Source organism: Culex quinquefasciatus, chromosome 2 (genome assembly GCF_015732765.1).
Source record: "Culex quinquefasciatus strain JHB chromosome 2, VPISU_Cqui_1.0_pri_paternal, whole genome shotgun sequence".
Classification (NCBI taxonomy): Eukaryota; Metazoa; Arthropoda; class Insecta; order Diptera; family Culicidae; genus Culex; species Culex quinquefasciatus.
The window spans coordinates 98252440-98276055 of NC_051862.1; the positions used below are offsets into that span (position 1 = coordinate 98252440).

Here is a 23616-nt window from a genome sequence, read left to right on the forward strand (position 1 = left end):
TGAACATATTCAATTCAAATCGAAGAACACCGGACAGGTTTTTAGGTCGGTTAGAAGTCGACAAGATCCTTTGCTTGCAGCGACGACGACGGCGAGAACAAACCGGTGTTTTTTTCTTACTCTGACGGCGATGGCTCTCCAAAGAAGAAGATGTGTGTTATGGTGTGACCTTGGAGGAACTGGCTATTGGTTGAGTCATCGCGATCGTTTATTTCCTTTCGCTTCGGCGATGGCCGACGAACGACCATTCAGCGCGATTGTGCCCTCGCCGTGACCCACTCCAAACATGAGTACCGGAGAGATAAGCGACGTTACTTCCTTGGATTTTGGATAGCTCACAGAGTACGGAGTCTACAGTCGCCAAGAAGGTGGCTTCACCGATATGGTGAATGAAACATCATCCAGCGGGAAACTCGTTTTACCGTCACGTTTACGTAGTTGGAGCTAACGCAACGACTGGATGTGTACCAAACAACATCTATACTACCAAGCTCTAAAACCCAGTTCTATTCTTCATTAAATTAAAGTAGAACAAGACTCAAAGAGATTCAAAACTAATAAGTACCGTCATCAGGGGTGACATTAGGTCTGGGGGTGAGATTGCAAAAATGCTGATGTTCGTATGACCCAATGTTACCCCTGATGACGGTAATTCAAAGAAATTAAAATAGATTAAAAGATGTTTGATCGTTTAGATTCTAAAAGATTCACCTAGATTCAAAGAGACTCGGAGAGATTAAAAAAAAGGTTTAGTGATTTAAAATAAAGTGGATTCGAATATAAGAAAATCCCATACTAAAATTTAGTTGTACAAAATCACACAATGCTCAAAACATATGCCACGTTGTTAAATTATGAGTTTCTCCATCAGGGAAAAATATAGGAATGGTAGTTTAAGGCTGTTGGACAAATTAGAATCTCTTGAAAACTTGAAATATGACATAAAAAATGGCATTAAAAAAATTAAGTTTAAGCTGAGATTTTTTTAATTTTTATGTGATGTAAACATATGAAAGTTGTCCCAACGACCTTTGGCAACACTGAACACTTAACAACCATTTTGAGGAATTTTGTGTCCTTCAAACTGTCCAGGAATACATATCTAGGAGTCTACCGCCATAACAGCACGATACTACCAAGATTTCAATCATGGTTTACCTTCAGTGATGTCTCTGAGACCATTTAGCGTCACTATGATCTCTTTGGTCTATTTTTTTTTTTTGAATTAAATATACTTTATTGAATCATTCTTATAGTAATTACATTTGGTTTACATAATAAGTGGTCAGCTGTGGCTCTTCAGCTTTAGTTTGCTTTTCGTGATTAAACACTGTTCATTTTCATAACTTTAAAAGTATATGATTTATCATTTTTGTAACACTAGGTACAATGAGGAAAAAAAATGTTAAGAAAACATAACCTAACCTAAAACTAACTTAATCTTACCATAAACTAAACCAATCCTTGAATCAAGGGGTATTCAGATATAGAACATTTTTCCCTGAATTTCAAACATTTTTCTTGAATCTTCTGATCCAACATTTTTACTTCTGCTAATTCATGAACCTCACTTGATCTTGTCCAGCCAGGAACATTCAAAACCATAGTCTACTTTTTAATTATTCTGGGTCTTCCAATGTGTCTTCGAATACAAATCTTGGAGTCTTCCGCCGCAACAACACGATTGTACCAAGTTGGTTCATATACATTTTCGCATAACTACGAATTCTCGGACCACTTTTAGGATGTGCTGGGTTCACAAAAGTTTGCAGATCTTAGAGTCTGCCGCCGTTTAAAAAAAAGAAAGGCACAAAAAGGAGATAAAAGGAGCATAAAAACACAGATATTCAAAGAGATTCAAACAAAATCATAACATAAAGACACGTATGCGGCCAACTCCATACAAAAAAAAAATAAACCATGTCAACCATGGTATTCTAGGTGTTAAAGGCAACTAGATTGTAGGAAACTGGTCCACAATCACCTCCCAGGAGACGACGCCACTGCAACTGCAATGTAACAGGTTGCCATAATTAATCAACGGCTCCTCTTTCTCTCTTTATCTAGGCAAAACGCGATACCTCTGCCCATCCAGACGACATTATCGATGTTTCCGCAAGTCGTCTTTTTCCTTCCCTCTCTCTCTTTTCGCGTTCAGCCTCACATTTGGAGCCATCAACGAGAAGCAGCAGTTCAGCTGTGCGTATAGTAGCATCGGTAACGAACGAAAACGAGATTTCGAGCGATCGCTCCGATATACACGTAATGTTTACTCTTTTTTGTTGCTTGCCGCGTGCGATCAAGGGAGAGAGAAGGCCTCCTCGAACTAGTTGCCGATCATAATCACCATTTAATGAAATTTGCCGCGGACAAGTACTTTCGTGTGCAGATTATGATCGTGTTTGAAGGGGGTATAGCATCGAACTGTTGAGGAAGTTTAGTAGATTTCTGTACATTGTATCGGACATATGACCAAAAATTTAAATCTCAAAAGAGAGCTTGGATCTCTTATATTTGATAAGTGCTACGGCTATTTTTAGCCTATATGTTTGAAATGAAGAAACACTACTAATTAACATTTAAATAGAAAATAAAACCAATCAACTATGACAATCACTCAAACATCGAGATGACTCCATTAAAATCCATCCAAATCAGTGTCCCGTGCGCCTTAAGCCACATTCCGACACGAAAATCCGACCGTTGGTATGACTAAATCCACATTTTCGGGAATTTGCCTTCCGTGCAACAGTTATATTTGTTTTTTTTTTTTTTCAGAAGCGTGTGTGTGTGTGTTATTCCCTCGTGACATCCTGGTCAGCCTATTTTCTCTTTGACTGCTTTCCCTCCCGGGTGTGCGTTTATTATTATTTCTCTTCGTCGTCGTCGTCGTCGTTCATTCATCGAACCCGATTCATTCATGCGATTTGGCCCCATCAAAGAGGGATGTGTGTAATTCGGCCGTCAATTTATACCTACATTCATATTCATTAATGCAACGCAGGCGTTTCGTCTGGTTTCGTGTTTGCTTAAAGAACTTTAGCGTTTGTGAGGAAGAAGAAGACGACTAATCGCATGTCTTGACGATACAGATGAGTACGTGCTATGAACAAAAGAAAGTAGGCTTATACGGCAATTAGATGGAACGTATAATAATGGTTTATCATTTTTTGAGTCCCCCCTCCGTGCCCCCCCCCCCCCTCTCTTCCTCATCAGGGGCAGTTTACCAGACAACAACGTTCCGTTGAAATGTACTGAAGAAGAAGTTGAAGAGAAAAAAAAAACGCGATGATTCACTTTGTGTCGCGTTTCGTGTAACTTTCGACGGTGGACAAACAGCGGTCTTTAGCACGTAATAGTAAATGTAAACATCACACGCGGATGTGTCCTCGGTCGTGGAATGGAAACCAACGGCCAATTTTCTACCCCCCCTGACAGAAAACCCGAGAAGTGTGGAGAAAGCTCCCAGTGGAGATTGATTGACTGTCGAAGACTAATTTTCTTTGACAGAGTTTAATTTTCAATTTTCCACCGTGCACTAATGGGCCGTGACAGTAGCTGTTCGATGCACACATTCCAACGTCTCTCGAACGCAACCATCATAATATTGGATTTCGTGGTTTGAACGTTGCTCAGTTGCACAAAGATCAACGATATCAATGAACCCCTTTTCCGTGTGTTGAGGTTTGTGGTTCCGAATTTGCCACTCGATTGACTTTGAAATCGTTACTATTATAGCCATTTTCCAAACGCATTAGTGTGCTGCAATGTATACCAGCATTACAGCGCCCTATCTCAGTCGAAAGTGACATTTTCTCCTCCGACCAACGTCAGTGAAACTCAAAACCACCAAATTCGCGACACTGACAGACTGAGCCGGAAATGGTGGTGAACAATAAATCATTGCACAAAAAAAAACGGTGAAGCTTGTACCTGATCTACCTACACCACCACCACCACTTTCCAAGTGCCATTATCTATTCATTGCCAGAGAGTACGTGTGGAGAGTGTGCGCTGAATACCACCGGCGAATCAGAGCCCGCCGTCAGGCTGTGGCGGTGGTCACTCCATCAGGGTACTGCTATTTGGGTATTAAAAAAAAACAATGCATTGCTGCAAATTGAACGAAATCACGTCAAGGGAAACCTTTTGTTACGGTGTCGTTAAGGTGAAACATGTTTGTAAAATTAAATGACGCTATTCTTTTAAGGAAGTCACCTTAGCTATCCAACAGAAAATCTTATAAAAAATAGTATAGTTTAAAAGTAAAAAGTTCATAATTTTGACTTTAGGATTTTGGGCATTTGCAAATGTTAAAATTGATTAAAATTTAGCACATTTTAAAAACATACATGACTTTTTGCTGTTTACTCTATCACTCAAATTGAGCGGATTTTTTGGAACGTACCACTATTGTGAAATAGTAGTACATGCAACAAGTTGCAAAATAGTAGTTTATGCAACAAGTTGCAAAAAAAGGATTTTTTCAGCACGAGTCGTACATTTATCCAACGAGGTTCACCGAGTTGGATAAAAACGAAGAGTGCCTAAAAAATCAAGTTTTGCAATGAGTTCAATACAACATTTTTTGCAATTCCAAAAAACACACACTGAGTGAAATTTTATGTCATATTTTCATTTTTTTTTTTTTTGTCAATAAATCGTTTAAATAAAAAAAATGTTGAAAAGTGTTACTTTTCGAAACAAGTGCTGAAAAGTTCAACTTTTCAGCACCCATTTGAGTGCTGAAAAGTAGAACTTTCAGCAATTATTTTGAAAAGTGTTGCTATTCGATTCTGTTATTTTTAGTACAGAAAAGTAGGCTATATCGTCGTTCAAGAATGACAGGAAAAGTAAGTAGTTTCACGACGGAATTGCAAAAAGATTTTTTTCAGCACGAGTCGTACATTTATTCATAAGGAGCGGCCGTGGCCGACTGGTTACGATATTCGCTTTGTAAGCGAATGGTCCTGGGTTTGATGCCCATCTGCCCCCAACGAGAAAGATTAAGACTTAGAAATACTTGAAATACTGAATAAGAACGAAAAATCAAAGTCGCTTGAGTCGGGGTTCGATCCCCCGTCCTTTGAATTGGTAAGCAAAAATGCTAACCACTAGGCCATCGCGACTTGGTGAGCTATGACTGGAATTAGGAATACTGTTACTATCAACTATATACGCGCTGGGTCCTTGTCCATTTGACAAGGGTTCGGAAGTTCTAAATAACGTTTGAATCCGATTGATGCAAACGTTCTTCAGGGCGGGGCTTGTCGATAAAGCTGAAGTACCTCGCGCTCGGCTAGCCAGCGTAGAAATGGGTCACCGAAGCTCGGCAGAGCTAACACCTTCCAAATGCCTATGCGAGTTATCCCGGGCAGACGGTAATAACAAAATTAATAATATTTCAATAACAAATCCTGTTAAAATAACAAAAAGTGTTATTATTTTATCCTGAAGTTCAACTTCAAGAAGAAAAAATAATAACAGTTTCTGATAAAATAACAAAATTTGGTATTGAAGTGATATTATATTGAAAATGTTTAATAACACGCCAATAATAGGAAATGTTATACATTTCAAAAACTCTCCTAATAACAAAATTTGTTATTCGTTCGGTATACTGACTTAGAAATAAAATTACCATACATCACACAAATGGAAAAGTTTCTAAGTGTCCATAACACAATCTGTTATTATTTTTTCTCTTGTTAAATATGTTTAAATCTTTGGGATAATTTTGTCTAATTTCGTCGGGGTCATTATTTTGGCCATGAAATGGGGTCCTTAAGCTAAAATTATTCTAAAAAGTTGAAATTTTGAAAGTTGATTTTTTTAATTATTTGATATACCCCCTAAGGGATTTTACCAAAATTTGCTAGAACTATGAAATAATGTTGACCAATTTTATCGGGGTCATTTATTTCACCTTGAAATGGGGTTTCAAGCTAAAATTAATCCGATAAAATTAACTTTTGAGCGTTCATTTTTTTTTTTAAATTGTGTTATATTCCCTAACGGAATTGATTAATTTATTGAGAATTTTTGATGTGTGAATAACAAAAACTGTTATTATTTTCACAGAGCCAGGAAGTCGGAGCTGACGTTGAAGTTCGAGCTGGAGTGAGACCTCGGAGACTGCATCGGATTCAGCAAATTTTCAGCAACTTTTACTTGGAGTCGGAATCTGTGAAGTCGGGTATTTTTAGAGAGCTGAAGTCGTCGTTGACGTCATATCCTGCATCAAGAGTCGGAGTTGTCTTCAATGTATGGATTCAAAGTCGCTTGGAGGTACCCGACTCTGCAGCTATGACTAGTACAGAGGAGTTATGGCAACTGCACGTTTATTTGCAAATTACAAATAAACCAAAACAATAACTTTTTTTGTTATGGAGACATACCAGTTCAATAACATTTTTTGTTATTATGCTGCTCCACCTCTCCGCACAAAATAACAAATTTTGTTATTCCTTCATGATTCCTTCTGTGTTATTGGTTTGTTATTGCAATAACAACATAATAACAGTTTAAGTTATTCTTCGAACAAATCTTTGTTATTGATTTTTGTTATTTTAACAACTAATCCGATCATCCCAATAACATATTTCGATCTTTTCACAATATCAAAAACTGACCTTCCCAAGTTATTTCCGTCTGCTCGGGATTTGCATGTATAGAATGTAGATCTAAATAAAAATACATGGAAACAACTCAATTTGTAAGAAGTGGCCGCGTGGTCCCGTTTGGATGGTTGCACACACACACACACACACGAGTCGTACATTTATTCATCGAGGTTTACAGTTTTTACACATCCGAAAAACGCTTTTTGAATGGAACTTTATGTCACACATCCATGTGTTAAAAAAAAATTCACCGTTCAAAACAAAACATATTGAAAAATGTTACATTTCGACACTTTTCAGAACCCATTTCATTGAAAAGTATTAATTTTCATTCTGTTACTTCTGGTAGAGAAAAGTAGGCCATTTCGTCGCTCGAGAATGACTGGAAAAGTAAGTTGTTCCACGACGGAATTGCAAAAAGACATTCAGATTAGGGCGTCCAATTTTCCCGGGTTCTGATTTTCCCGGGAAACGGGAAAAATATTTTTCAAATCCCGGGAATTCCCGGGATCCCGGAAATTTTTTTAAAAAGTCAAAAAAATCTATGTGCTCATTAAATTTGTTATGTTTTTCAAGCTTACAATCATAGAATCAGCTCAATACTGTTCATTGGTAATAATCTTTACTTCAATCTGAACAAGATCAACAGTTTTTAGCAAGTTTAAAATATTAAAAATTGTTGTTTTTTGTTCTATGTTATGCTTCGGAATTTCAATGAATCTTAATTTCTAATCCAATGTGATTCAAATTATTTCATGTTAGTAATCATAAAATTCTTATTAATTTATTTCTTTTATATTTTTATATGAAATGACTACAAAAGCTAAAATATTTCATTGAAACTGTAAAAAAAACAAAAAGCGAAAATAGATAGAATGAAACCATTAAATGTAAAATTTTTGAAAAGTTTAGAATTTCATGTTTTTTATGAGCAGTTCTCTAGGATTTCGGTCATTCGATTTTTTTTTTGTATTTTTTAATCCGACTGAAATTTTTTTGGTGCCTTCGGTATGCCCAAAGAAGCCATTTTGCATCATTAGTTTGTCCATATAATTCTCCATACAAATTTGGCAGCTGTCCATACAAAAATGATGTATGAAAATTCAAAAATCTGTATCTTTTGAAGGAATTTTTTGGTCGATTTGGTGTCTTTGGCAAAGTTGTAGGTATGGATACGGACTACACTGGAAAAAAATGATACACGGCAAAAAAAATTTGGTGATTTTTTTATTTAACTTTTTATCACTAAAATTTGATTTGCAAAAAAAACTATTTTTTTTTTATATATGTTTTAGAGGACATAAAATGCCAACTTTTCAGAAATTTCCAGGTTGTGCAAAAAATCATTGTCCGAGTTATGAATTTTTTAATCAATACTGATTTTTTTCAAAAAATCGAAATTTTTTCAACTTCATTTTTCGATGTAAAATCAAATTTGCAATCAAAAAGTACCTTAGCAAAATTTTGATAAAGTGCACCGTTTTCAAGTTAAATCCATATTTAGGTGACTTTTTTGAAAATTGTGGCAGTTTTTCATTTTTTTAAATTAGTGCACATGTTTGCACACTTTTGGAAAAAATATTTTTGAAAAGCTGAGAAAATTCTCTATATTTTGCTTCTTCGGACTTTGTTGATACGACCTTTAGTTGCTGAGATATTGCAATGCAAAGTTTTAAAAACAGGAAAATTGATGTTTTCTAAGTCTCACCCAAACAGCCCACTATTTTTTAATGTCGATATCTCAGCAACTAATGGTCCGATTTTCAATGTTAATATATAAAACATTTGTGAAATTTTTCGATCTTTTCGAAAACATTATTTTCAAAATTTTCAAATCAAGACTAACATTTCAAAAGGGCCAAACATTCAATATTACGCCCTTTTAAAATGTTAGTCTTGATTTGAAAATTTTGAAAATAATGTTTTCGAAAAGATCGGAAAATTTCACAAATGTTTCATATATTAACATTGAAAATCGGACCATTAGTTGCTGAGATATCGACATTAAAAAATGGTGGGCTGTTTGAGTGAGACTTAGAAAACATCAATTTTCCTGTTTTTAAACCTTTGCATTGCAATATCTCAGCAACTAAAGGTCGTATCAACAAAGTCCGAAGAAGCAAAATATAGAGAATTTTCTCAGCTTTTCAAAAATATTTTTTCCAAAAGTGTGCAAACATGTGCACTAATTTAAAAATGAAAAACTGCCACAATTTTCAAAAAGTCACCTAAATATGGATTTAACTTGAAAACGGTGCACTTTATCAAAATTTTACTAAAGTACTTTTGATTGCAAATTTGATTTTACATCGAAAAATGAAGTTGAAAAATTTTGCGACCAATATTTTGATTTTTGAAAAATCAGTATTGATTAAAAAATTTATAACTCGGTCAATGATTTTTTGCACAACCTGGAAATTTCTGAAAAGTTGGCATTTTATGTCCTCTAAAACATATAAAAAAATAAAAAAAAATAAAAATAGTGTTTTTTTGCAAATCAAATTTTAGTGATAAAAAGTTAAATAAAAAAATCACCAATTTTTTTTTTACCGTGTATCATTTCTTTCTAGTGTAGTCCGTATCCATACCTACAACTTTGCCGAAGACACCAAATCGATCAAAAAATTCCTTCAAAAGATACAGATTTTTGAATTTTCATACATCATTTTTGTACGGACAGCTGCCAAATTTGTATGGAAAATGATATGGACAAACTTTTGAAAAAAATGCTTGTAAAATGTGTAACATACAAGTAGATAACGCCGCTTAGATGGGCATGTACAAATTCAGTTTCAATAACAAAATTCATTCAATTCAACATATTGACCCAATCAAATTATATTTCTCAAAAATAGACCATGCCTAAGGCTACCAACTGTACGGATTTATTCCTTACCGTACTGATTTTTTAACATGCCGGAATTTTTGTACGGAATTTTTCGCATAACTTTAGTTGCTTTTTTGTTTGGGCCAAAGCTTTTGCTAATTAGACATTTTTATTTAAATGTCAGTTTGATTTTAAAGGGATAACTTGAATAATTTTCCGGGTTTTCCTCAGTTCAAACTTGACTGTCAATAATTGTTCTTTTCAAATTCCTTTCAAAACATATTTATCAAATAAACCGCACGCTGGACTCACAATCCAGAATTCACCGGTTCGAATCCCGAGGCGGAAGCAAAAAATTATAAGTGTAAATAATGGTATTTGATGCCCTCTCCCCGTGCCATACCTTCATACAGCAATTCCCCACGAAAACAGCATGATTCAAAAAAAAAAGTCTTCCGATCGGGCTCAAAATTTTTCTGGGGGCTCCTTGGCCGAAATAATTAGACCCGTATTTTTTGTTTGGACATTAGGGTGACATACGCCGTGTTAGGGTGGTCCAAAAATGACTATTTTCGTCATTTTTCGCAAAAACCACCTTTTTCAAAAAATCATAACTCCGCGACATTTCATCCGATTTTAGCTGTCTTAGACGCAAAAGAAAGGAGATTAGTTTATCTATTTGAGAAAAATAGTAAAAAGTTCCAAAAATCTAGCCAATACATTTGAAAAGGTCGTTTGAAAACTTAAAATGCTGTTTTGAAGGTCTCGGGACCAAAGAGCCTATGTCTGAAAATATTTTTATCGGATTCCTCGGAAAATTTTACATAACATATCAAAAAATGATGAAGTTATGTTTTCGATACTCTAAGATACGATTTTTTGAAAATAAAAACTGGGTTTTTCGACACGCCACGCGCAAAAATGGGAAAATGACGAAAACGAGAAAAAATCAACTTTTTGCACTAAAACTGCGATAACTTGAACATTTCAGCGATTACCTATACATGTTAGGGTACCAAAATTTTCGTAATTGAAATACGCATCTTTTGGTACCTTTGACCTTTGAAGTTCAAATTTGGCCCAATTATGATGATTTGAATTGATATCTTTGAAAATAAGCTGGAAGATCTGAGCCAATTATATTAGGAATCTAAATTTAAAAAAAGGAAACTTTTATTCGCGTATTAAATTTCTTTGACTTTAATAAATCTTCTGAAAAATTATATTAAGTTTTTTGATACTTCCCAAACTGTTCTAAATATTGATAGTATTACAATTGTTTTCCAGAGTCCTGATTTATAATACAAAATTTTAACAGTATACGTGATTACAAGAGTGACAACATTTTACGGGGTTTATACGATTTTTGTTGAATATCTCAGGATTAAAATAGAATTTTGGAGAACTTTGAAGGTCAAAAGGTAAGACATTGATAGCTGCACATAATGGTGTCCTTAACTAAATTTTCGTTTTCGTTTTCGTTTTCGTTTTACGGAGCAAGGTGGGGGACGCGGCCTCAAGTCAGTCCAAGTCCGGTTTCTTGTGGAAAATAGGGTAGTGGCCGAACTAGTATTGCATACCAAATGAACACCACCGGAAGATATAGAGGATCAGGAGGGGGAAGGTGAAAGAAAATTAGTGTAGGTGTGAGTAGTAAGAACTTGGATGACTTAAGCAGTTACGTTAATCTAAGTTTAACACTGAATAAAGGAAATCTGAAATTATGATTCAAAGTAAAAAGGCCCGGAAGAAATTGAATTATTAGTTAATTAAATAAGAAAATGTAAATAATCGGAGATTTATACAAAGGACACCTATGATGTATTTCAAATTCAAAGGAAATTTAAAAAAAACTGGAATCCGAAAGATGAAAACTAACTTGTCTATGGAATATAAATCTTGATGCATTTTTTTCTGGGCCCCGTCCTGTCGCGTCTGTCAGTAGTCTTATCGTACATAACAACTAGAAGCAGATGTGCAAATGAAATAGTACACTTCGACCAGTTTAACCATTGATTAAAGTCCAATCTATTATTTACGGAAAACAAACATTTATCAACAACCTAAACTAAACTTTCTGAAAGAAACTTGAATCTCAAACTCCCAAATGCCAAACATTCCTTTACCTTGTTTTTAACCCAATAAACATAACTGAACAGTTCATACTTTACAAGTTGAACACTCGTTGTTAAGACGACTATTTCCGTAGTAACCGTTCAATAGGGCGAATCTGCATTTGTAAACAAGCAGTCTATCCCCCTCTTACTTGACGTGAACTGTCACTTGAGCGAAAGGGATAGACTGTCTGTCCACAAATGCAGACGCGCTCCATTGAACTGTTATTACGGATTTCGTGCCTTCCATTTCATTAGGGCACAGAAGCTCTGCAAACAAGAGTGTATCCCTATCATACATTATGTAAACTGTCATTTGAGTGAGAGAGATACATCCCTGTTCACAAAAACCATGTGTCCCTTTGAAATGTTAGGCTCCATTTGATCGTCAAAACTCCAGTAGATCCTCGATTCGCAACAATGGTCGATACAACCATAATCCGAAAACCGTTAGTTCAACAGATTCACGAATTTTGTCCGATATCATTTCATTACTGATTGATCGAGACTCTATGGATTTTTTTGACTATTCCGAATGGTTAGCATACCACATAAATTGAAATCAGAGATTCTGAAAGCATTACTTAACTCACTTACACACAGATGGAGTCTGGAACTATTAAACAACCTAAAGTTACAAAAAAATACTAACTATTCTGAGTGCCTTGCAACAAAACTAATTTATCAAAATTCTAAATCCTAACCTAACACCCACTTTGAAAAAAACGAAAAAAATCACAATGCCTAGAAGAGGCCTCTCTTACTGTTTTGTGTAAGCGTTGCTGTGCTTTATGAATTTCTACCTAAGCTAACGACGTATCAAAAAGATTAAAACCTGTTCAAAGCAGATTTTACAAACAAGAATATTGAGATGCAAATAAAAAAAATCAATATCTTGCAATTTTACATAGTACAATAGTTGTGATTTCTATCAACACAAGTATATAAATATAAAATAAATGTGTGATATATATCAACATCGGAAACCATCTTTGCAAATAGCCCTGAAACGACGGCAACGTGTGGCTCCATCTCCAGGGATAATGGTGTCCTTAACTAAATTTGGTCCAAAATCGACATGCGACAAGATAGCACGATAACTCAAGGTAATTGTGCAATCGCTGACGGTCTACAAATTGTCAGATTATTTTCTGATATTTCAGGATATTTTCAAAAATCAACGCTTATTTATTAACCGAGAAGTTCTCTCACTGAATAGCTCTACTTTGATCCATCCAAATCAAAATTGATTAGCATATACTCGAAAGCGCTTTCGTGCCATCTTGCCATTTCTTCGTCAGCGAGAAATTTGAGACGTTCTCCTCCAAGTGTTGAACCCTGGATCTTCCACCAAAACCCACACAATCAGCCATTCTCGATTCCCAACTGATTGACTTTCAGAGTGCTGAATCAGCAGCAACTCCAATCGGGCCCCGGTTTGGCAAAAAGCAGCGACCACACCACCAGAGTGACGGCGCCGCATCACACCAACGCCAACAACTGTGTGATGGATATCAAACGGCACAATTGCATGACGTGACAATTAACTACCGAACGCTAAGTGACTTTTGTTATTGGTACAACGGACAGCCAATCATAAAAGGGTACCCCCGGAAAGGGGGTCATCCGAATCACACTGGTAATTCACACAATTTGAGTCATTTTTGTATGGTAGTTTTGGAGTGAAAAGAATCAAAAAATCCCAATCGATACTCACTTTTAGCTGCCGCCAACAGGTCCTTCACCTCCTTGATGATCCGCTTGATCTGCTGACTAGTTTTCTCCAACTCCTTCTCGTGCTGGTTCAGATTTTCCCGGAATTCCGGACTGTCCAGCAGACAGTCCGTAAATTCCAGCGGCTGCAGTTTCCCAATCACCATGGTTCTGGCAGCTTTCCCGTGTCCGGGAATGTCAAACTCACTCACACTCACTCTCTAGCCTAGCCCTAGCCCTCCTGCTATTTACACATCCAACCTTCTCGTATCGTATTGGGCCGTCAACCGGCAACCGACCAGCCGAAATGATAACGATAATGGTGACAGCTTAAGCAAATGTTGCTTATCTTATCTGGACACTTTTTTTCTTCCTCTTCTTCCTACTTCAGCCGAAACGCTATTTACGCCATCACTCCCCGCACTGGACGAGCTCGAGTTTCTCGAGCTTCACGAACCAATAAATTCCGCAAAAAAAAACAAAACTCACTCACAAACTTGTTCTGCCGTCATTTCTCGGTTCACAGTTGCTGCAATCAACAGTACACTATCGAAAAACTTTTATCTTCCTGAGGAATGAAACCAATACACTTAGATTTGAGATAAATCGTATTAGGGAGGCACTTCTTCGTAAATGTTACCAGACTAAGAACTTTTTATGTTTTTTTGAAAGCCTTTAATTTCAAAAATTCAGTTTATATTATTAGAAGTATTGATCCAGAATAGTTCAATTATTTCTTATCAGGACACAACTATAGTTAACGGCAAAAAAGATGATTCTGTAAGACATGAAAATTCAGGCCTTTTGCAGGAATGGTAGTTATAAAACATCGTCGATTCTCTCGAACACTTATGTGGAATGTTACGAAATGGTATTATGGCAATGGGAACAACTTTACGAATTATCTTTCCATAAAAAAGTCCGATTGTAAAATGGCATGTAAAAGCATGCACATCACGTTTGTGGAAAAAGACACTTTATATTGTAATCACAAAAACAAGTTGCAACCGCGGGATTCAAATGCAAACCCAGTAACAAAAGTAAGGACTGGCGCCTTAGCCCGCTCGGTCATCAGTCCGATGTAGAAAATAAAGAATAAATGCATATATGTGCTTAACATTTTTGTCAAGTATGTTTCCCATACTGATGGTCTACATATTTCTACATATTTATGAAAAAAGTAAAAAAAAACATAAAATATTGATAACTTTATTATACACCTAAAGCTTTTACACGCAGCTAGATTACTACTTTTTTAATTATATTTTGTGAACTTTTTAAGGACAAATATTTCTCGCCAGCACTCAACTTATCATTGTAACATTCTCTAGAATGTCAACTGTATCAGTGGTTGCTTAGTGAAACAATGATCATGTGTAACAATGGTTTACTATGATTTATGCTAAATACCACATCTCTTCCTTGTTTAAAATTAATTTGAAATAATTTACATACCTACTTGGACATTTTTTTCGATCCTCTTTAACATATCATTCATAATCAGTTAAACAACATTGTCTCAAAGTTACCAATTGCGTTGCTTGAGTAAACATTTTTAATCTATTTTTTTTTCTATGCTTGTTCCCGTTTCTTAACATTCTCCAGAATGTCAACTGTATCAGTGGTTGCTTAGTGAAACAATGATCATGAGTAACAATGGTTTACTATGATTTATGTTAAATACCACAATTATTTCAAAAGTAAACTTTTTCTACTCTGTATCGTGGCACTCGATTTTGGAACCCGTAATCTTCAAATGTTTATGTCTCAGTAAATTTAAGACCAAATGACATGGAATTAAAACTAAAGAAAATGTATTCTATTACCCTGAAACAGATTTGAAAAGTATTCAAATCTAGATTTTTTACCTTTCCTACAAAAGAAAGGTTTAAGGATTGCTTTTAAAAAAATACTCAGAAGTCTTTGAAAGTTCGTGCACAAGGTATCGTTCCAGAATTATATCGCAAGACTTTTTATGTAAATTTTGATCCGTTCTTTCAATTAAACTTTAACTCAAAAGTCGGAACTTAAAGTCTGATATTTGATAGCTCTTTGTCTGAAAAACAAAAATGAAAATTGGGCTCGAAAATTGACGAATGTATCGACCATGTGAACAGTGCACACGAGCTGTCAAATGACGTCACGGTGTGAAACCTAATTAGTAAATTTTGTGAAAACTACTTTTTATATGTTTTTTTTTTTACTTTTTTCACAAAGAACACTTATAAGTTTAAAAAACTGAAATTTTTAAGCGTTTCCAAAATTAGTTCCAGAGAAATAATCATTATAGTGTTTTACGTATTATTTTAACCATAGTTTTTAATGGGATCAACAAGTCGTCAAGTCGAGTCGTCAAACGCCAATGCATGAACACTTGAGCGATTTACGCTGCGCGTGAATGTGGATGTTCTGACTTCTCGCATATTATGGAAAGGTTGTTTAAAGTTTCTATAAGCTATGGGATGTAGTATGTTTATAGGGCCTTTTCAATGAAAGCCAAGTACTCTACGCTATTCCGGTTATGTCTACGACATAAAAATTTGACTTCTTAATAACGATATCCTGTAAGTTAACACCTGTCTACACGTTTCAGGGCACTTGCTCTTACAATCAAATTCAGAACTTCCGATGGATCGATCCTTAAATATTTTCAAATCCGGCAATGAATGCACTGGAATGCACCCAAATCTCAAATTGCATCACAGACGGACTTCAAACTGCATCTTCCCGCACAGCCTTCTGCTTCCGAATCTGGCAACACTTACGAATGAGGCTCCCCATATTTTTTCCCCCGATTCGATCACTTTAAAATCATCAACTTCAACAACAGAGGAGCCCAATAACAATAACAGTAACACACCGGAGAAGAAAAAGAAGCTCAAACGGGCACTTCTTCTCTTTCTCTCTATCACCGCAGCCTCCGCGAGGGCCAAGATCCGATTCCACAGGCGCACACACACACTCCGATGGAATTTTTCTGCCACTTTTGTTATGATTCACGCACGCAAATCGCAGCAATCGATTTGTGGAGGCTCAATATCGGTACTAAATCACAACCAAAGTAGGCTTTTCTTCATCACATCCGATGGACGCACTGTTCAGCGCCCGAAAGGACACAGTTTGATCCTAGTAAGCCACCGCTAGGATAGCGAAATTTGTGAAAACATCACACACCTTCCTGCTTCCTCCCTTCTGCCCCTTTCCACTCCTGTTATTCGTCTACCGAACGAGGCGCGCGGCGCGTACCACGGCGACGACGACCAACAACAGCAACAGCAAAAACAACACGTACGCAAGGTGCGCGGAGCAAAGTTGAAAACACTCGCGTATCCGACCACGAACTAACCCAGACTGGCGCAAAAGGGCGACGGTGAAGGAATGAAGCATAAACGTCACTTTTACTGGCAGTGATGGCAGCAAACACTGTTGAACTTGTTCGTTACCATACGATATCGAATTTGAAAATCCTATTATCAGCAAAGCTCTTGATTGGTTTAAATTAATAACTTTTTTTTAATACCAGAACACAACTAAACACAAATCTTGTTTCAAAAATAACATCAATGAATGCAAAAAATACCGATACATTCTAGATTAAAAAAAAAAACCAGTTGGCATCCATGCTCACTGTCCGCCATCGATTTCCAGCACACAAACACAAACGAATTGAAGGTAGTATGTGTAAAACTTTCACGCAACATTGCGTGGAAGTGCAGACCTAGCATTGAATGCGCTCATTTTATGCTGCAGCATAAACTAGCACGAGAACCATGAGATAAGCCATTAAGAAAACGGTCAAAAATTAAATTGTAGCAATATGTGGTTGGCGACGAATAATTTATTATTGAATACACTTTAATATAAAGATTGCAACAGCACTAAGTTTATTGCAAACTCACCCATTCACTCTCCTGGGCAAAGCTTTTAAGCTTTAAAAAAACAGTATAGTTTAATGGGTCCTAATATTAAGTTTAAATTTTTGAAATTATTGTTGACAACGATAAAGCTTATTTTTCGGAACACAATAACCCTTTTCACGATTGCAAAGGATTTCAAATTATTTTTTAAATCAATTTAAAAAAATTGTCTGCGTGGCCCACAGTGGATACTCTCCGAACAAAGGTGTGACCAAATTAAAAAATGTCAGGTATTCTACCAAATATTAGGGTAATTCTGGGCAGCTGAATTTGATAAATACATTTCTGGAGTTTTTTTTTTAAAGTCCAATAAACCAAATTTCCAGTTTTTGCTTTTTGGGTGTTTTTGAAACCGCCTTAAGTCAGGGGTATTGAAAAACACCCAAAAAGCAAAAACTGGAAATTTGGTATATTAGACCTTTTCAAAAAAAAAAACTCCAGATTTATTTTTTCATGAATTAAAATCTAAGTACATTAGGGTGGTTCATAAAATATTATTTTGAAATATTTTTTTCAATTGCTGAAATTGTATTTTTTATACCATTTTTTATAGTTTAATAAATAAAATGTTAGGGTGGTACCATATCACAATGCTCCATAACCGAAATTTTGTTAAACAAAATTCGTAGATACCACACTTTAAAATAATAGCTTTGTCATCTTCCGAAAGTTGATCAGGGTCAGTAAAGTAGAAACGTTAGGGTGGTCCAGTTAATAGGGTGTTCCAAAATTTGTGTATTTGAGGAAAAGTGTTATTTGGCTTCTATGAGATTATCATAACATTTTAACTGTGCACATTTTAGAAGTATCTGTAGTTTAATAGGAAAAGATCAGAAGACATTTCTAGAGTTTTTTAAAGGTCGTATAAACATATGAAACACAATAAATTAAAGGACTTAAAAAACTCTAGATTTTTGCTGAGGCCAACGGAAATTTCCTTTCAAGTTTTCATCTTCTTCCCCTCTCGAATATTCCCCAAATACTAGGGTGCAAAACAAAGATCGTCATCTACAAAATTAATTAATCATTAACTTTCTTTTGCATTAGAGTTATTAATTAGAGTAATTTGTGATACGTTTAAAAAGTTGAGAATAAAGTTTTGAATTTTATTTTTTTTTCCCATCGTCCCTCCTCTCTTCATCCACGACTCGAGCCAAGGTCTGCTCTGCTTTTTATGTACTAAGCTACACATAAAAATATGTAAGGTAAAAACTGCTTTTAGGAAGACTTTTTGGGAAAGTTGAAAAAAGATCTTGCATGGTTAGGATTCCCACAAGAAAATCTATCGTACCAAAAATAAAGTATGTACCGTCTTCAGGGGTGACATTAGGTCTGGGGTGAGATTGGGTCATACAAATTTTAGCAATTTTGTATGACTGTATCTCACCCACCAGTCCCAATGTCACCCCTGATGACGGTTTTCATTGAAATGTTTGCAATTGCTCATTAACTAATATGCTTATCACTGCCCACATCACTTTGTTCCAATAATTCTCCACGCAGATACACATCGTAGCTTGTGTGCTATCTTGTGACACGTCCTATCTTTTTCAGCAGACGGATCACAAGATAGCACGCAAGCGCATGTGAAATTTTACGATAGAAAGTAATTTCACCGTTGAAGTATTCAGTCATTCCAAGAGGAATAGTTAACCAAATCATAAAAAGACGATGGAGAGGGGGAGGGGGGGGGGAATGTTGGTACCATAAGAAATCCAAAATCCAGTATTATTTTAGTACATTCGTTGATATCTTGAATATGAAGAAAAATCATAAGGTGATTGCCATATCTGACTTTTTGATCCGATTCGTGAATAGAGTAGAGTAGATCCACTTTGACTTTTTTTAGAAACATGCAAATTTTGATCTTTCGAGCAAGTATGAGCAAAATTTGCTATACACAGTCTGAAAGTACATTAAATTTCATGACAGAAACTGCATACGAGACTTTGGTCACACCCGTACAAAATTGTTCCTGATGGGTTGAAATTCGAAAAAATCTTGAAAATAGTTTTAATGCTTTCTTTCGTTTGAATAGCTAAAAAGGGGGAGGGGTCCATCAAAATTTCAAGAACAGTAAAATTAACAACTTTTAAATACCTTTCGAATGCAGCCAGAAGAATCAAATTTGGCTTAAAATTGGCGGAGTTATGCAAGCTTGAAGAAAACATATTTTTTGCGAATTTTGAAGTTTCAGCTACTAGAAATAACAAAAATGTTTGCACTCTCAAAGCCGCCAAAAATTCAAATTCCATCCAATCTTGCTCAAAATTTGGGTGTTTTTGAATGTATGAGAAAAAATAGAAAAATACTAACACTACTGAAATTTAACTTTCATTTTTTGATTTTTGTCACACCACTTTGCGGCCCTTCTTGACAGCAAAAGTCCCAGTTGGCAGTTCGTTCCAAGACAACCATAATTGATCCATCGAAAAAAAATGTCTAGTCATTTTTTTTTTTTTGCATTAAGGCCTTCCGGTTGGCGGTGTGGAGATAAATTTAGTATGGAGAACAATGGGAGGAGGGGGGGCCTCCATACTAAATTTATCTCCAAACCGCCAGATAGGTAGCTTTCAAAAAAATATGTAACATTACTTGAAAATGGCCAAGTCCTATTACAAGTTACCAAAGAGATGCAAGTGACATATTCCGGCGTTGCAACGACACGAAATTCGTATTAAAAATTAAATTTTCTCCAAGTAGTGACTATGGAAAACTAATTTCAAGTCAAACTTTTCATTTGCCACATCGATTACTCCGTGACGTTGCAACGGAGTGAGAATTTGCGAAATTTCGACCCTTGTTGGTTCCATACAAATTAATAACTTTTTTTAGTTATAATAAATATTTGTCATTGTTAATCCTGCTACGATTGGACCAATAAATACGAATGAGTATTTAAATTGTTCGACCTATCAACCAAAACCAAACCAGTTTTGATCATATACCCTTATCAGCCAAAGATAGTACGATGCATTATTTTTGCTATTCCCAATATTGTGCAATAACATGGCTAAAACAGCTGACCCAAAACGCCCTATATGTCCTGTTCCACCCCAGATGACGGTATTTGAAAATATTTCACTGCGCTTTGATGTCTTCAAAAAAATAAATATATATGGTTTGTTTCACTTTACATTACTTTAATAGGAACTTTCAGACCTCAATCAGGAATTGATACTCTCTGTGATTCGTTCATTTGTTGAATAATTTTCCTTTTACTTTGGTTTGCCACAAACCAAAACAACTTGTAACGGTATGAGGTATTAGGGAAGCATGCTTGTTTTGCACTCAGGTGGGGCACATTGAACCATTGCCATTGCTTTGGACTCGAGTTGTCCACCAGGTATTCCGTACATCTTGGCAATGATATTAGTCCGTCGTACCTGAATGAATAAAAAATATAATAATTATAAATGCATGGCTTTAGTGACAAATCCTGTGGATTACATAGAATTTTTGCACTCCAAAACTGGATATTCATACTCGAAACAATGGGCTTGTACTTTGCTGTAGATCCAAGCCACTGCGTAAGCGAAGAATGTTGATACATCTCGTAAGCACGTGAAGAACTGAGCATCGCAGCTGCAACGTAATCTGTTGGGGTGAAAAATATGTCAATGATGGTTCTGAATTCAGGGTTCAGAAATAGTAAATTGGAATGGAAAAATAATCACGATATGTCAAATGCTTCTACAAACAACACAAAGAAAACCATGTTTTGATTGATACATTCTGAATCAAGATTTGAATGTTTTTCTAAAACAAACATGGCCGCTCAATGCAAGCTCAATGGCCGATCTGGAATGATGCCTTCCAGAGCCCTAAATTAATTTACACTCAAACCCCGTTGGTTTGACACCAACTGTTGTCAAACGAACGGGGTCACGTTTTAGTTTGACACCCCTTTTACACGGAGTTCACACATACTACCAAACGTTTGTTTTGATAGTGTGCGTGAGCGCCGTGTAAAAAGTGACAGTTCGTCACTTTTTAGTTTGACTTTGACCAACCAACGGGGTACAAACTAAAAAAGTGTCAAACGAAAAAGTGACCAACCACCGGGGGTTGAGTGTATTTGATTTTGTCTACACATATTGCCAACTACAAAAAGTGCGAGGACATTTATCAACGTGTGACGTTACACTTGCAAGTATCGAGCTGTCAAATCACAACATGGAGTTAAACTTTCTGTGCAGTTGCTGTAAAGCTTACCAAGGTGTTTCAAAAACGCCATTCACAACATTCTCACTTTTAATTTCTCGATAGTAGTGAAATATATGTTTCGCCGAATATTCAAGATGATGTTTTTTTTAGATTCCTTTAACCGATCCTTGCGCGAGAGGGGAGATCCATGTTCCCTTACGATTTTTTCTCGTGGTGAGCGTCAAATGATTGTATTTTCGTCGAAATCCGAAATCGAAATCCGATGAAATCCGAAAAAACTCCGTGCATTTTTGTCACTTTTCATATGAAAATATGTAGCTTTAATATTGTCGTGCTACTCCCTGAAAATTGATGTAAATGTGACAACTGGCCAAAGGAATTTCAGGTCTGAACGCGTTTGACGCACGTACAAGTTAGACTACCGTAAACATTTGTAATTATAACTCGGGACTCCAGCAACCAACTTCGGAACAATGCACAGAATGGTCAGCCAAACAAAACGTGTTTGTTATTGTTTACATTGCGTGCTTTCGTTTTTGTTTATTCAAGGTCAAACATTAAAACGCGTGGCGGGTAAAATCTCTTTATTAAAAACAAAAAAATGGCGGGTGCAACAAGATAGCACGACGACGTCATTCTGATGATAATTTTTCCATCGCTGACAGCGACAGAGGTTCTAAAAGAACGAAAAAACTTTAAGTGTTGTGATTGATGGACTTATATTGTTATTATGTTTCTGTTCTAAACGAAAAAAATAACTTAATTCGCTCATGTGATTGAACCTGACTCAGCTAGGACAATCATAACCACCAAATGTAAAGATCAAGTAACATTCTAACCAAATTTCCTTAATTTTGTTGCACTTTTGATTATTAACATGATGTTGTACGTACTATGATGGCTGAATAACGAATTAATAAATAAAAACTTCTTCGATCATTTTTTTAACACTATTCACATTACCAAAAGTCTTCTCACCTCGTAAACCACGGCGTCTTCTGTTCCAACCCAGGATAATTTTCATAATCACTTCGCTCCACGACCGTGTCCGGACACTCGTCATGACTCTTACAGCATTGATCAATTTGCGTAAAGTAAGGATTCTGTGTGACCTCCCCATTGATAGACCAATTACCCGGCCCGCAGAACTTTGTCAAGAGCTTCAGGTGCGACAAGCCTCCACTTCCGGTCGGACGGTCGTAATACGTTTCATTTTCCCGCGCACTATTCACGTAATCCTGCAGGGATGCTATAACGCTGTGGTCGTAGTCCTCGTACTCTGGATTGGTCCAATTTGACCCGAGTGCCTCGTAGTCCTGCAGGAAGCTGTGCAGAATGTTCAGGTTCCCAAAGTAATCCAACTGCTGCTGATGGGTTTCTTCACTTTGACCTGCTGCTTTAATCACTGCACAATCAGCCAACTTCAAGACCATGGAGAATCCCAGCCATGTAATGCCTCTCATCTTGACAAAGGCAATTTAGACACGTTCGTAAACCGAGTCTCGCACAACACGTGATAACGGACTGATCGAAACCGAACAAAGTGTCGCACCTTTTATAACATTGAAACTCCCTGCTGATCAGCTGTCTCCCGGCTCGTTGAATAGGGCAAAAAAAAACAAGTTCAAACTAAAATATCCTCCCTTGTCAGAAGGAGCCGCCAAAAGCTAGCTGTGTCGTCTGCTGCCGATGTCAAACAGCTACTGCGGAAAAGGCCTCGTCATTTTTATCAACATTTATGAATTAATAATTCCGCGGGACGGTGAAACGCAACGGCACAGGCAGCAACAGGTGAGAGACAACGCGACGAGACGGTGCGTGCGAGCAGTTCTTGCCTGCCGGCGAATGCTGACTGACTCCGAATCTTCGCCACTATCCACATGGCGTGAAAAACGTGTGTATTTCCTCCTGTTTTCTCTCCATAAGTACCACCCAGCAGCAGAAACCGATCTGTGTCACTGTCACAAATATTTGAATTTGAAATGTGAATTTGCATTTGAACCAGTTTAGCTGCAGAAGTTAATAGAACCTTTTTTTGTGAGTACAGCTGAAGATGGATAAGAACAGCTGTTGGATAAACCTTGTTGGTTGAAATTGTAAGTGCTGCTGCGGACAAGGTCAAATTACTGCGGTAGTCACAAAGTTACTGGAAAGTGGCTTCCAACCTATCGGCATTTCGAACCAATAGGTTAGAACAAATATTTATTTGCACTAGTTTTATGCTTTGTGTAAACCTCTGATAACAACATTGTTGA

At 36.4% G+C, this 23616-nt stretch overlaps 2 protein-coding genes across 5 annotated transcripts in view; both read right to left on the minus strand.

The window, feature by feature from the left end:
* The window catches only part of LOC6050587 (rho GTPase-activating protein 26), a 90078-nt gene extending 73439 nt beyond the window's left edge, over nucleotides 1-16639 (minus strand). For 2 of the 4 annotated variants that reach the window (XM_038251201.1, XM_038251198.1), the window contains exons 1-2: nucleotides 16452-16639; nucleotides 13282-13845 (exon numbers count right to left, since the gene is read on the minus strand). In XM_038251201.1, the coding sequence (XP_038107129.1) occupies nucleotides 13282-13444 (163 nt within the window). In that variant the 5' untranslated portion in view covers nucleotides 13445-13845; nucleotides 16452-16639. Of the gene's footprint in view, nucleotides 1-13281; nucleotides 13867-16137; nucleotides 16222-16451 lie in introns of those variants that run through there. The other 2 variants (XM_038251199.1, XM_038251200.1) reach the window with 2 other exon arrangements.
* A 3718-nt stretch (nucleotides 16640-20357) lies between these two features.
* Nucleotides 20358-23180, minus strand: LOC6033765. The gene is made up of 3 exons (XM_001844118.2): nucleotides 22340-23180; nucleotides 20645-20791; nucleotides 20358-20580 (listed from the first exon to the last, which is right to left on the minus strand). The coding sequence occupies exons 1-3, from the start codon at nucleotides 22822-22824 to the stop codon at nucleotides 20358-20360; spliced, it is 855 nt and encodes a 284-aa protein (XP_001844170.2). The 5' UTR covers nucleotides 22825-23180.
* Between the last annotated feature and the right edge of the window lie 436 nt (nucleotides 23181-23616).